Consider the following 15,542-nt stretch of genomic DNA (forward strand, 5'->3'; position numbering starts at 1 on the left):
CAATAGGTAGGAAATCTAATCTACAGGCCAAAGATGATAACATGGTGGCACACAGAGGCAGGGATGAGACGAAACTGAGATGAGATGTGGAGGAGAAAAAGGGGGAAAAAAGTTGGGAGATGAAATGGAAGGCAGAAATGTGACAGACATTTTGTGGCTTCAGGAGACAGGATGAAAAAATATAGGGGCCTGAGATTGAAGTGAGGGTAGTGGAGGACCGGAGATGTGCAGAGTGTTGACAAAAACAAGCATCTGTCAATATGACGGCTGAACCACAGTGGACAGAGGCATTTCTTTACCCTCAGGTTGAATATATTGTATGTTTCTGTCTTGACCAACAGGTGGCAGCTGAAAAGCCAGAAACAGGTCATCCAACATAGAATTAACATCAAGCAGGTCAAGGGGGCACTACCGACCATGGTAAAATGAATGGATGAATAGAATCTGACTGACCTACCTAACCTGACCTACAGTATGATCTACAGTAAATAGTCAGCACAAGGCTAGAGTGGTGTATGACACCATGTGCAACTATTGTAGGAAAAAAACTACATTGGTTAAATGGCAAGGGCCCTGGACAAGAGACGAAAGGAACACCGGAAACAGCAGCTGTCTGTGAACGTGAGACCAAAACCAGTCACAGCATCGACTGGGTCATCAACCAGGTGTCAGCGGTCGGGGAAAGATCAAGGAGGCCATTCACATTCGACAACAAGGAGTTACTTTCACCTTGTAGAGAATGAGTCACATAGGCTGGGAAGCTAGGTTTATGGCTAATTACTAATAGCCTACAGACAGTAAATTCCCACATGTTCAACTCAAACGTACCTATATATACAGTGGCATGTTCATTTATGTTATAATGCTCTTTTATTACTCTTAATAAATTGTGTGTTGATATAAATGTTTGTGTTGGTATTACACAAGATATAAATGAACCAGCTTCACCTGAAGGCTAAAACTGTTATATGTGTAGGCTGACAAAACGCTGTCATATAACACTTTGTGTTCATAGTTCGGAGACGGTGCGTGTTGTTACTATAGAAACCAAGCAGCCTGTCTAGCAAAGCAGGATTACTTTGTTATCTGCGTAACTTTGCTGAATAAAACCCAGAACCTGTGTGATTATCCACATAACTCAGTAACACTGCTTTGTAAGAAAAGCTCCAGAGGGCAAACCAAGCTGAGCTTTGTTTACGGTCTGTAAAGGAAAAGCTGGGAAATGATGAAATGGATTTTTCTGACCAGTTGACCTTGATTTGCAATCAGTCTACGTATTCTCACCAAGATGGTTTTTCTCAGTAAATAATCTTCCATCCAGCTTTTCAATATATTTGACAGCAACTGTGACCTCACTTTGAGTGTCAGGTGACAAAATTTGTCAGATATCCATTGTCTGCTGGATTATAAATTAGCCTTTAATCTTTGACCATTAGATGATCAATGTTGCTTTTATAGTGTTTATAAATGGTACAGTGTTTATGATGTGCCATGAATTCAGTGTGAAGCTTGAGCTTGATCCAAAATATGAGACCAATTTTGGTTATTGTAGGAATGACTATCTTATTGGTGCCACCTTATGAAAAAAAATCATTATTTAGAACAGTGTCCATAGTGCTTACATTTCATCCAACAGCATTAAATTCCTCATTTTGTCCACATCGCAGGCTTCTTCTTGCACTCTAACAAGATAGTTCAATCACTGCAGTCAAAAGTAAAGTGTGTGGGTGGTCAGACATGTATTGATCATATAATAGAATTTTTGCTTAATTTTTGCATCAGTGGTCTTAAATAATAAAAAAATATGTGACCCGCATGTTCAGCTTAAAGGATTGCTTTATAATCCTCTTATTTCACTCTCCTGTGATGCACCATATAAACTCTTTGTATGACTGGTTGTAAAGTTAGAAACCACATTATTGTCCTTTGGGTAATGATTTTCGAACAGGTAGCTGATTGCAAAAGTGCTTTGAGTTTTTATAGACAGATGCGGCTGCTGCATCCGAAAACTTCCTTTCTTAATCCTGTGTGTCATTTTAAGCATTTTAAATTGCAGTCATTGGCCACTAGCTTTAATTACAATATCACAGAAGGGTGTCATGTTGCCTTACAGTACAGTAAAATCCTTGGAAAGTAAAGCTGTTGACTCATCAAGTTTAAGTGTTTCTGTAGGTGCTGTGAAGTATATAGACTGAAAGACTGATGGTTTGCAATAACTTCATGAGGACAATAAAATACTATGTGGATTAATTTTATGCCACTACAATTAAACTGTGACTTTTACAAGTGTCACAAAGATTATTTCTATACATCTTGGCTCTATATTCATTAGTTCTTATTCCTTGAGGGTTTCTTTCTTGAGGCAAGTAACAACATATACAAAGAACAGTAATCACACTGACCACAAGAGGCTGTGTGCCTTTGTGAATGCACAGTAAGCCAGATACGGAGAGAAAGAATGATAGAGGGTCTTACCAACCTGTCTTCTAGGATCTCAGAGGGTTGGCTTTCGCTTTTGGTCAATCCCTGCTTTTGAAGGATATCCCCATATTGAGGCCTTTGCTCAGCACTAATGCAACCACAGTGATGCTGTTTAAAAAGATTGTAGAGTACGTAGTGAGAGAAGTGTTGAGCCATGTGTAGAAAGACAAAGAACTACATTTCTGATGTGGGAATCCCTGCCTGCCTTTTTAACTACTCTTTCTGCAGACCTATAATACCATTTAGTAAAAATAATGATGAAATGTGCCTTAACTTTTACACGTAGAGTGAAGGGGCGTTCACTCACACATGCACAGGATTTGAGTGAGTGTGCTGCTGCTGCTTCATCCACTCTGGTGCTGACTGGTGGCAGAGTGTGATTGGAGTGGAATGACTGATAGTTTGATTTTACAAATACCTGAGAAGCTGAACAAACACTGTATCCAGCGGGCGTCGCACCCTCTGGGATTGGTGTCGCCTGTTTATTTGACCAGCGCCCACAAAAGCAGCTGGCTGGGAGCTTTTTCATTACAGAGAGTGTAGTTGATTGCATTTTCTGCAGCACTCTCTGAAGTGTCTAAATGGAGCCACTATATACTCATCGCCGCACAGCCATCACTAGGCTCTGCTACAAGTCTCCATAAAGCCTGTCAATTTTGACAAGAAACCCAAGAAAATAACATGTTTCAAAATTTGAAAAAACATCATTGGATGTTGGACTTGTGGTCGTCTACAAATGTTTTTAACTTTAAACATCTCTCTGCCCAAATATAATGTGATCACAATAGAAACTAGCATCCCTTAGTGGTCTCTGGACTGGACTCAATCTGTCATCAACATTTAGGTGCCAGTGCCAGAACAGCAAAGAGAGAGAGAGACATGTAATGTAAAACGTCTAGCCCTACTGATGTGGGTTTGGCCATGTAAGAGGAGTGTAAATAAATTAAACTGTCACTCTCTAAATTACTATACTTAATGGAAAATCAGCTAATATGATGTAATATGCATCAGAGTGCATATTGAATTTGCAGATTTTCTAAAATTGACCAGGAATACAATCAAGCCATGCCTTGACATGTGTAAAACCAGAAGACGACCCAACATGGAGATTCTACTTACCCAGAGAACATCTGATCTCTCTTTGAACCACTTCACCATGTGTCTTGGACAGAGAGGAAGCCCTGCAGTGTGTTTACTCTGCTTTACAGATTTATGTATGAACACACTTTGTACACCACTGAAAAAAACATATAGTTTGCCATAAAAAATGCATGGATGAACATGGGGAATACATACAAGAGCAAAAAGACATATTTCGTCATTGTATGGTCATTGGGATGAAGTCACATGAAAAAAATATGCAGGAAAAAAAATCTGTATTGTCTGCGTGAAATCATTTTTTAAAGTAAAAGGATTTGAAGCTATTTATTCATTAAATTATTTTAGCAATGGAGTCCCGAGAATCATAGTGATGGACAGAAACCTGGGGGAAAATTTGTAATGAATATTATCCATGATTTGTCAAAACAGCTAAGGCCAATACATTGGGTCATAAAAGGGCTTTGTAATACCAAAAGCAAACATGTTTTTGTACATGCAAACTGATTTCTTTTGCAACCTTATTATCGCTGCCTGCTGTTCTTCTTTCATTACAATAACTGAAATAAGCCTTAGCTACAGGGATTTCTGGCAAAATACCTTGAATCAGCTGAATTTAATTAGAGGTGTCTTAAATATCCCCTAATCTCTATAAATAAGTACATGTTTTATGGATGCCTTATTCATAATTTATCTTCCTTCCAACTCCAAGGGGGGAGGGAGTACAAGCTGAGCAACCCATTAATTAACAATGGTCTCATCTGATCATGTTATTGACCCTACACAAAGCTGATTACTTCCCCTGGACGCTGTCTTGTTTCCGCTAAGTCGTGTATTGTGTGAAAAACACAGGAACTGAATTGGAGTGGAAATGAATGGGGTCACAGGATCAGACAGTGAGAGGGAAACAAAAGCTGGTGCCATTAAATTGTCAGCTGTTTTAGGTGTCAAGTGGTGTATATTAAAGCCCTTTCAACATGATGCTTTGCATTTGGAATTGTGGGAACAAAATACAGCACAGTTATCAGTTTTTACTGTTAACACATGCCGAAATTACAGACTGTATACTGTATACTGGCGTATACAGTATCTCTCCCTCTCAGACAATTCGATATGTATGTAGATTCATAGTCCACAATACGAAAAAGATAAATTTGCAACAATATGATACACTGTGATTCAAAGTCAATCTGATACGATTCGATTCAGCTGATTAGTATTTGATATTTTTACTTTTTAATAATAAAAGGTGTAACAGCAGTAAACACGGGCACTGATACATTGGATAACTTTAGTCCCTAAGGACTTTTTTTCAATAAAATGCTGCTAACTAGGTATTGTTTACGTCAGTTCCTGGGTCAGTGTCATCCCTCAGAATTTGGTATTTTCAATGATGCTGTGTGGGTACATGTCCCTATGAAGAGACCACCACATGGTTTCAGTAACAGTCTTCAACCGGGAGAAGCTAGATGCCGTTGGAAGTAGCATTAGCTGCTGACACTATCATTACTCTACCCTGTGTTGACTGCTTGTCTTGGTAACTTTAGAGACAGCGCACGCGTCATGCAGTGAAAAGGAAGGCAGCATACAGTTGTCTGACACATCTTTCAATGTGAGAAAGTTGTGGATGACTCGAAGCAGATATGTGACTGAGGAACATAGCGAGCTAGCAGGACAGGTGGGTCACACACACTGACACACACAGAGAGGCTTCAGGCAGAGAGTGCAAAGAGAGAGTTACTTGGAAAAATCAGTTTGAAATTCATGCAGAATTTGGGTCAGATCAGTGGTTGTGTATTGATTTAGCCAAATCTCTGACTCTTGAATCAGTTTTCCAATAAGTATAGGTTAATCTTCACATCCCTAAAACCTTGGGATACTGTTTGCATTAAGCTGCATCTAGATTTAGTTTGCTTCATTCTTGACCTCTTAACTTGGTACTGTATGATTCTTCTTCCACATTACATGTAGCTATTACCTAGCATCTACAATAAAAATCCAACGTTAAAAAAATGTCTTTCTTTTCTGAAAAAAAGCTTTAATGTTCTCCCACAAGATCCTAAGATTATGATAGCAGAAACAAGGATTTTCCACCCTCCCTGACAGGCTTTATTTGGAGGCACAGTGTTATGTGATGTGCTATGCTAAGCAAAGAGAGGCATGTGTGTCTGATGAATATTAGATACTCTTGTTGTTTACCACCTCCCTTGTGGCAAACAACGTTATAGATAATCAGATTTGAGTTATCACTGAAATAACCTACATCATTCTACCTAAAGTTGAAACAAATAATTTATCCTCCTGATGTGAAAATGTTCCAAAACTGCCATAAATATCAGCCACATGAGATCGCCACTATTAAAATAAGCGGTCAGAGTGCCACTGTTGCTATAGAAACATGGCTTTGGAAACTGTCTTGTTTGCAGAGCTATTTTTCAATCCGGTAGTGAAGTGGGGCATAGCGGTTTGTAGTGGTGCCTCCCTGTCGAGTGCTTATTACCTGACTGAATGAACAGGCCCTCACTATGTCAGTAATGTCACAAGGAGCAAGGCCTGCTGGGTCGGGGCATTGTGTGACAGCAATGAAGCTATTCAAAAGTTTCCTGTGATTGTGGGCAAATCCCTATTAGCATGCCTCTTAGGTCTGTAACACTTTCAAGTGTGAGAAAAATTAGATAAACGTCACACAAATTAAATTATGTAGAAAAAAGGGTATGGTGACGTGTTGCCTTCATGCATGTATTGGAATGTCAATAGTAAAGCGTAGATGTTGAGGAGGGGTTACCATATGCACATCACTCATTCAAGAATATTTAAAATAGCTTACTTGTTATTATTGTTATATTGTGATTATTAGCATTGAGCTATTATTCATTGATGAATTCACTTGCATTTTGATTTTCCTTTCTTTGGAAACAGTTTAATGTAGGGCTGCAACTAATGATTATTATGTTCATTACCTATTCATCTTCTGACAATTTTCTCGATTAATTGTTTACTCTATAAAATTTCAGAAAATAGTAAAAAAAAATCCCAGAGCCCAAAGTGATGATTTCAAATAGCTTTTTTTTTGTCTGACCAACACTCCCAAAACCTAAAGATATTTAGTTTACAATATTGAAAAACACCAAATTCCACCAAACATTTGAGAAACTGGAAAATCAAATGTTTGTCTTACAATTTTTTCTTGAAAAATTACTTTAATGATTAAGCGATTATAGTATTAGAAAAAAAAAATTATGTAAATCGACTAATCAACTAATGGTTTCAGCTCTAGCATGATTTATTTGCAAGCAATGCCTTCTTTCTTTCTGCCTGTCAGACATAAGTCCTGTCTGTCTGAACACTGTTCATGTAGGGTTTTTCTCTTGTACTTGAAATACATTCAAAGGTAAACAAGGACACACTAAAAAGGCAAAAATATATGTCCCTGTCTAATTTAAAGCATGTTAACAATTTCTAATAATGCCATTGATTTGAGTGTGTATATAAACGTGTGCATGTACACATTAAACCAAAATATTTTGGTAAAATGAATTGTGAATTAAGCAAATTGATACTAAATATCTTTTGAACTTTTTTAATATAATTATGCACGTCAGGACCATTAGGGTTTAGTTTAATTCTTTATTGTAAAAAGACAAAGGAAGTAAAAACTAAAAACCGGACTTTGCAGGTGTGAGAAGCAGCAAAAGCCTACAAGTGTGACCAGGCCACAGTCAAACTGGAATTACATTCATGGTCACATATTCCCTGGTAATGGCATTGCTTGGTTGTCCTCCTCTCATTGATGTAAGGTTCTGGAAGTAAACAGTCAGATTTTAGACACACTCATGTCTTGGTAGGGCTACAGAGAAATATTGTATATTAATTTCAAATCTAGCTGTAGTACATATCTAATCAACTCTCCTCCTCCTTTCCTCTTCTAAACAGACTGTAGACCTCTGTCATTATCTGACCTGAGATCAGAGGTTCTTTTTCTACGTGGCACATTGTCATCATCTGCTGCCTTTCTTTTCAGTCCTGACCGGGTTCGACTCTCGGTCTGGGTGTTGCTTGAATGTTCGCTGTGGCGGTGGTGCTCAGCCGGGCCACTCCTCCGATCGTAGCTGCTGCAGGTATATCTACCTGCATAGCTTTTTCTGACCCTCTTTCTCTTATGATCTGACCTCTCGTAGTAGTCAGAGTCATCAGCATAAGCCAGCTTCCTCTTAACCCTTGGTGAGAGGCAACTCTGGGTCAGGTTGCTGCTGCTTGAGGTGGATGGACCTGAATAGCTTCTCTGATACCTCTTTCTGTGATCAGCTGACCTTTCATGGTGGTCAGAGTTTGATTGTTGATGCCCCACATCATCAACATCAGGCACCTGTCTTTTAATTCCTGGCCCGATGCAACTTTTGGTCGGGCTGCTTTTGGAGGAATATGCGTTGATGCTGTGGTGAAAGGTCTGGACCACGTGGCTCCTCAAAGCACTGCTAGCCTGGATGTAATTGGTAGAATCCCAGCTGCTGCTGGAGCTGGATGGACATTTATAGCATTTTCTGTAATTTGATAAATAGGCAGTTAAATGATTTAAAAAATAACAGACAAGAAAACTGATCCAACAGCTTCTGATTTCTTATAATCTCCATTGTAAACTGACTGATAATGATGTGACTGATGTACGTGAGCCTACCTGTGCCATCTAGACTTGATCCTTTTGGACGGATGAGAGGTTTCGCTCATATGCCCATCTTCATCATCAACCTTTCTTTTCATCCCTGACATGACGGAACTCGTGGTCTGGGTACTAGTGCAGGGATGAGAGTTGTTGCAGTGGGGCTGGCTCAGGCCGCTCCTCTCAGCAGGAGGAGGACATGGAAGGTTCTGCTGGATGGGCTGGGTGGTACTGGAAGAGGGCTGCTGCGAAGACCCACACACAGTTTTCCCACTGTCAGAAGTCAGGGTCTGGCTCTGACAGATGTCCATTATCTCAAAGCAGGACCTAACACTGCAAGACAATGAATCATTCCATTAGCCAACTTCATCACCCATTGATTAGAAAATACATATTCAGATAAAGTAAGATAGATAAGATACATCTTTAATGTCCTCTACATGGCCTGTAGTGGAAATGTATCTTCTGCACCCAGAAACAAAAGTGCAAGTGGGACATTAATAGATGCACTTAATACCTTAAAAATACTTAATTAAATAATAGTGCTGACTTACTGGGAGCTGAGGGGATACATGCTAATCATGTGGCACATGCTGGTGAACTGATGCTCCAGCACCTGACTGGGTGTAATCCGCTTTGTGGCATCGAGCTGAAGCATTCCCTTTAACATGTCCACAAACATCAGCAGATCAACCATTTCTCCGACTTTATCTGCAGCATTCTCAGGATTACTGACCCAGGTCTGGAACATGAATAAACAACAACAACAAAGGTATGTATAGATATCAGAGGTATCTTCAATGAGGGAATAAAAATGCCCACTGGAGATTTATGAGTGTATTATATGTATGCCTCAGAAATAAGTTAATGTTCAAAGTTACAGTGAATGATCAAAAAGAACACCTACATGCCATACATGCATGAGGCCATCCAGAGAGCTGAACTTCAATCTCCTGGTCTCCACTGGCTGAATCCCTGTCTCTTGGTGGAACTGCTCTGGTGTCTGAACAGACAGTGAGCTTGTTAGCAATGACATTCTGAGTAGAGTAAACTTGGACAAGCAGGCAGACAAAACCAAATAGTTTACAGTCTGTCAGGACAGACAGACTGGTAGGTACCTTGAGTTTCCAGAGACTTGTGGTGGAGTTGTAGTCTCTCTGGAAAAAACAACCAGTCATGTGTCCTAAGCTGAGCAGGTTGTCTGGTGGTTGTCCCTGAGTCTCCACTATGTACCTCATCTGAAGATACAACACAATGTGAAGTTGTCAGGTCCAGGTCGTCAGTCCAGCTCAAGACTTTCAGTCAGTTTTAACTGTTTAATTTCTATTTTAATTTCTATAAATGACTTAGCAATCGTTTCTATGAAAAAACAATTTATCATCCTAACTTTCAGCAACAAGAACTGGGGAAAAATGAAGAACTGTGTAACAAAAATGTGTAAAACAGGTGCACAGCATGTCCAGAGGTTGAATAGTGAGGAATAGATGGTTATTTCTGTAAAACATGAAACCATTTTTAAGAATTCTTAAGAGGAAACATAGAGTAAACTTCAAGTAGTATTTACCATATCATATTCACTCCTGCCGGGGTAGAGTAGAGTGCCAAGGTACAGAGTAGCAGCCATGCAACCCAGAGACCACATATCTATGGCCTCTGTGAATGGAAGCCCCAAAATAATCTCTGGAGACCTGAGAGAGGACAAACAATCATGATCTCACTATCCATGAAGACAATTTACACTATTTTGACAGGCATCTGTATTACTCACAACTTGCAGTACTATGACTTCTACTACTACTCACAGAGAGTGTGGATGTGCAAGGAGGGGATGTTTATATTCTTAGTATACCAACTTTTTCAGCTATCAATACACCACTAAGAGATCAAATATGGTTTCCAGTTAATCACCTGTATGGACGGGTCTGAATGTACGAGCCCAGCCTGGCAGCTGACACGTTACAGGCCAGGCCAAAGTCAATCACTTTGACTCTGTAAGGCTCCCTTACATGGTCCACCAACATCACATTTTCCATCTTGAGGTCTGCATGTATTATCCCAACAGCCTTCAAGTGATCGAGTGCGGTGGCGAGCTGAAAGGGTGTTAAAGTCATTAATTTAATAATACATCCAATGATATTCCATCAGTATTTATTTTTAAATTAATGCAGAAACAAATGCAGTAGAACATACCTGCTGGACAATAGGTCTAATCTCCTTCAGAAGGAGAGGTCGGAAATATCTTTCCTTCATGAAGTCATAAAGACTTTTGTCCAGGTGCTCAAACTCTAGACAATTGTGTCCTTTGTCAGAGAAAACTTGGTACCATCGAACTAAGTTGCATTTGTCTGAGTCCAGCGATTTCAGTTTCAACAGGGCAGCCACCTGGAGATACACAACAGGTCACAGACCACAGATTTTACAGTATATTAGCTTGACGCACGCAGGTATTTCTTCAAATACAGATGGAACCAGTATACAAAGCATTGTCACAAAAATGGGATAAGTGAAATTCTGAAAAGCATGCCTAGTGTCTTATTCTACCTCCTCTTTTGCCTGCATGACATAAGAGCCCTCATTCTTCATCATTTTGATTGCTACTGTCTTCATGTCATCCATCCTTGTGCATTTTACAACTTTGCCGAAGGCGCCCTGCCCCAAGAAAGACTGCACCAGGTAGTTGGAGGATCCGGAGGAGAGCCACCCTCCGGTGAATAACTGGTCATCCTGGGCAGGTAGAGTGGAGGACATCTTTGAAGATGTGACACCTGCTGCCGGGAGCTCAAAGCTGAGAGGAAAGCAGCAGAGGATGGAATTTGACACAACATTTAGTCACGATATGACAATATCACAATAACATTTCTATCACAGGATCACTGGAAAATGTGATGTAAAAATTGTGTAACTCATTTCATGAGTTAAGACACACTCAGTGAAGGTACATATAAATAAAATAAAATAAATGTTATTATAGTCAGAAGTGTTACAATGTAGTGGGGAAGAGAAATATAACTTTTGATGTGAGAACAGAGATCAATCAGCAAACTAAGGATACTTACCAAGTGCGGCAGTTGATTTCACACAGATTTCTTGGGAGTTTCTCCTCAAAAAACTGTTATTAATAAATGTTCAAATTCAGACGGATATGGGTCTGTTGAATCTTCAAATTCAAAGTTGAAAGGTTCAAGGTTGACAAAAACTTGTGTCTTGATGCGTCTTCACTCTCTGAAGTTACTAAAAACACTGGTCATCAAAACGTGTAGCAGCCTCAGAAAGTTTACATTCTGTTCTATGACATAATTCTGTTCTATGACATCACAGTCTCAGCTTGTTTTTGAAAATAATTAAAGGTTCTGAATGAACCTTAATGGCTAAATAAAGGTTATCATGATAGAATTTTTTTTCATAAGCCAGACTGAGGCTGGTTGGTGGTCTGTACTCATACAGAACAGAAAGTACTTTAATGCGCAATGATATTTAATATTGACATAAAAAACAATAATACTAATAGAAAATCTGCATTAAGCACTGACAACTAGCAAGTCAACAAATTTTTAGCTGATTTAAACATACATGTACAGTTAATATCTTTATATATTTAAAGGCCTTTAATTTAACATAATTATGGCTCACTAACCTGAGATTTAATCTCAACCCCACTGACACCAGCAGAAATGCCAATTAAAGTGAACTGTGGATGAAATGCATTAAAATAGCTCAAACTTTTGGAGATTTAATTTATTGAATTTTCAATTTACTTTCATTTGCAGTTTGCAATTGCAATATTATACATTAGAGAAACATAAAAAAGCATCAGTATAGCATCAGACATGTATATGAAACAATAATCCTGGGTAAAGATGGAAAAAAAAAATCTAAATCTTGTTGAAGTCTGAAGAGCATCAACAACAAACAGGGCCTGTATTTGTATGACCCCTTCTCTCTCAAGAAAAGCATTTGTCAAAGCTCAGTTAGAATTATATTGGCAAGAACTGGCACAAGTGGTGTTCCAATAGAAAATCCATCTATTTTCGGATATAAAGTCTATTATTACAAGAATAAGGCACGCCCCCACACACACACACACACACACACACACACACACACACACCCGGCTGACTCAAATAACTAACCAGACTTTAAACCAAACTTATCTGAAAAATTAACACTTGAACATGCATCATGATAAGAAGTACCTAAAATGACAGAAACCATCTTTGGGAAAAAAATATTTGGCATGTACTTTGAGTTTTTAATCTGGCCCATGTCCCATCCGCTAACATGGAGGGGGTTGGGTTTATGACCTATACTAGAGCCAGCCACCAGGGGGCGATTGAGATGTTTTGGCTTCTGGGGACTTTTGACTTTTGGGGAGCTGTCATGTCATCCATCTTTATATACAGTCTATGGTTCAGCCCATGGATGTATAAAGAGAACTGGACACAGCGTTGGTGGTGGGACTCGGTTCATTTCTAGCTGCTCAGTGGCGCATGAAGCCAGAAAAGTTCGACTTCCCAGTATAAAATTACCCAGATCTTCCTGTAGTTTCCGTGCAGCCCCACAGGAGCAAGAGCACTAGCGTTTCCTTTAACCCCGCCTCCCTCGGCAGGCTCGGGGCTGCGTGAGCCAGCTACTTTCCGGTTTAGCCCTCCACTAACTTGAAAGGGGATCAAATCATTTTATCATACAGCTCTTCTAGATTTTCTAAATGTTATTACAACGAATGGTTCAAATTCTGAAACAAGTACCTTTGAGGAGGTTGTGACTCTCAAAAAAAATTATTGACTGTTACAGCCACTTCTTTCACAATGTAAGTCTATGGGAAAAAGTGTTGTGGGGCCAGTTTGCATCACGTGAGGCCCCCTGTTTAGGCCCCCTGTTTTACAAACTGTTTAGGCCTGTAACTTTTTAAACCTGCAGTAACCAATTTTTTTGGCCATTTGGGGGCAGCGGAAACAAGTTATGAACCCAACTTTAGAGTGAACTGAGCGGGATAGAGTTGCAGAGCTGGGTGAAAATTCTCTGTAGGATTATCACCACAAGCGACCCCTTTCACACCGTGAAATTGTTTTCACATTGTCATTTGATACCATGTTATTTAAAAAATACAGATTATAGACGCTTTACGGTCTGTGACATTTTTGGGGCTAACTGATAGCATTCAGCTAGCAAACTGGTGTGCATCAGCTGATGTACCCCAACATATCGACTTCCTTTTCAAGTAAAACAGAAAGCTTGAAACAACAAAAATGCCATGCCATTGTTTGGAGTAACTTGACTGTTATACATCAGAGGAACTGTTTTGGAATAAGCTATCTATTTGTGTGACTGCCTTTCATTTTCGTGCACAGTAAATTACATGAAAAAGTAAATATCTGTTCAAGTTGGTCATAACACATTTAGTGTGAAATAATCAAAATATCTCACTCAGCTGCCTCATCAATAGCTCCCTTACCCAGTGATTCGACATTAATTACCCTGATAATTACACAAATGTGCTAATGAATCAATTTGACAGTCACACATGGGAAGCCTGCTTGTTTCAAGTTGACTGCAAGGGAGGAGAGAAAGAGCGGGAGAGACAAAGGATGAATGAAAAATAGAGGAAGAGAGGAAGAGCTGATTCTAAGGCTGCTTCCACGTTTGTGCATATCCTCCTGATGAGCCTCGGTTATTATTATCCCATCATGCCACAGAGCCCTGACAGTTCCCTATTAGTTATTGTCCTATTGTTATGAGCCAAGGATGGTGGTAATTGGAGATTCACTGATGATCGTTATCAAGGAGCTAGGATTTTCTTTTTACTCATTATTCATGATAATGAGAAGTTTTCTCTCATTCTAAGACTCACAAGCACATTAGCAGTCTGTTTTTTTTTTCCTCTGCTTTCTTTATTGATTAAAACACTGCATTATTTGGAACAAAGTAGGGCTGTGGAGATTATTGTTATTACAATTTTTTACCAGCAAAAGTCTGCAACTTCAGCAAGGTAGTGATTGAAAACACAGAGATGTGTAGAATACATTTAGATCAGAATGAAAAGGATTTATCAAATTTAAGTTTGAATATAATGTACCTTCATATTCTTATAGGCTCATGACAACTACATGAATACCAGATTAGAGAGCTTGGCCTGAAGAAACGCCAGCAAGGCCAGAGCTCTCTGATATTTACTTGTAATTACAGTGAGTTAGCCTTTCTATGGTGCACTGCCTGCAGTAAGTACTGTAAGCCAGCCCCCTGCTGACAAATTCAACTGACAGAGCAAAGATATACTTCCTCTCATCAGTCAATCCCTTCATCCTTGGTCCAATGTCTTCTGGGACAGCAGAGGGTGGATTTTGCCTAATATTAGCCAAGGCCCAGGCCAGCATGCTGGGGGGATTTGTGAGGGTAAACCTCTTGCTTTGATGTCTCCTCGAATATCCTGGTTTGACACAGTAAAACAAGGGATGGCAGGAAATTGAGTGGACTGATCCAAAAGAGATGCCCCTTCTGACCTTGCTATCAACAAACACAGAGAAAGTAATTAAACAAGGGTTAACATATAATGTCATATTATTTCCCCAATTCAGTGTTGTTATGCTCATTACAACAACCGGAATGTGTTTAATGCAGGGAATTATCCATATCTGAAACATATGTACAGGATTATCAGTGCAAAAGCAGTTGTAACAAGAAGCAATACATTTATATTTGTATTGTATCAGCTTGCTTAAGGCATAATGACTCAATCTATAATTTTTTAAAAACCACACACAGCCTCTCTGAGAGGAATTCCAGTAAATACTTCATATATATACTAAATTGAGATGGGGACCTGCTTAGTCCCAAATGATCTATGCAATGAATTGTTGAGTCTTGTTTTTCAGTGCGCATAATAAGCTCCTCTTATTAAAAAAGCAACAAAGGGAACATGGCTGCCGGACACCTGGGTAATTGGAGGAAGCTGTCATCTCAGGCAAGGCAACGGAGTGTATGGCTGTCAGTGTGATGTGTCAGACTCAGCACAGTGATAAAAGTGACAAAGCTAATTGTCGTCTCGCATCTCCACGCTCCAGGAAACTCTCAAGACCTCTGAAAAGCTTTTCTCTTCCATTCTTTTTTGCCTCAGAACTTCTCTTATTGATATTTAAAGGCCTGAGGGAGATATTTGGGTGGCACAGTAAGAGAAAAGCAGTAAAACTGATGTTGATGTAATACTGGCTTCTGAATACAGGCTGGTATAATATGAATGACTCAGAATTTAGTTAGGCAGAATTCACAGACGCAACGGTGAAGATAAAGAGAATTCTCAGTGAGTTAGAGC

General features: G+C 39.4%; 1 protein-coding gene across 2 annotated transcripts; it reads right to left on the reverse strand.

The window, feature by feature from the left end:
- Nucleotides 1–7,216: 7,216 nt before the first annotated feature.
- LOC122864265 (homeodomain-interacting protein kinase 1-like) lies at nt 7,217–11,557 on the reverse strand. 2 transcript variants are annotated; one of them, XM_044171556.1, is made up of 11 exons: nt 11,293–11,557; nt 10,778–11,021; nt 10,427–10,618; nt 10,145–10,326; nt 9,801–9,924; nt 9,355–9,474; nt 9,144–9,239; nt 8,791–8,978; nt 8,255–8,569; nt 7,539–8,096; nt 7,217–7,379 (listed from the first exon to the last, which is right to left on the reverse strand). In XM_044171556.1, the coding sequence occupies exons 2-11, from the start codon at nt 10,982–10,984 to the stop codon at nt 7,364–7,366; spliced, it is 1,998 nt and encodes a 665-aa protein (XP_044027491.1). In that variant the 5' UTR covers nt 10,985–11,021; nt 11,293–11,557; the 3' UTR covers nt 7,217–7,363. The 2 variants fall into 2 exon arrangements, with proteins under 2 accessions (XP_044027491.1, XP_044027489.1); XM_044171554.1 differs by having other exon boundaries at nt 7,219–7,379; nt 7,539–8,120; nt 11,293–11,554.
- Between the last annotated feature and the right edge of the window lie 3,985 nt (nt 11,558–15,542).

Source organism: Siniperca chuatsi, linkage group LG17 (genome assembly GCF_020085105.1).
Source record: "Siniperca chuatsi isolate FFG_IHB_CAS linkage group LG17, ASM2008510v1, whole genome shotgun sequence".
NCBI lineage: Eukaryota > Metazoa > Chordata > Actinopteri > Centrarchiformes > Sinipercidae > Siniperca > Siniperca chuatsi.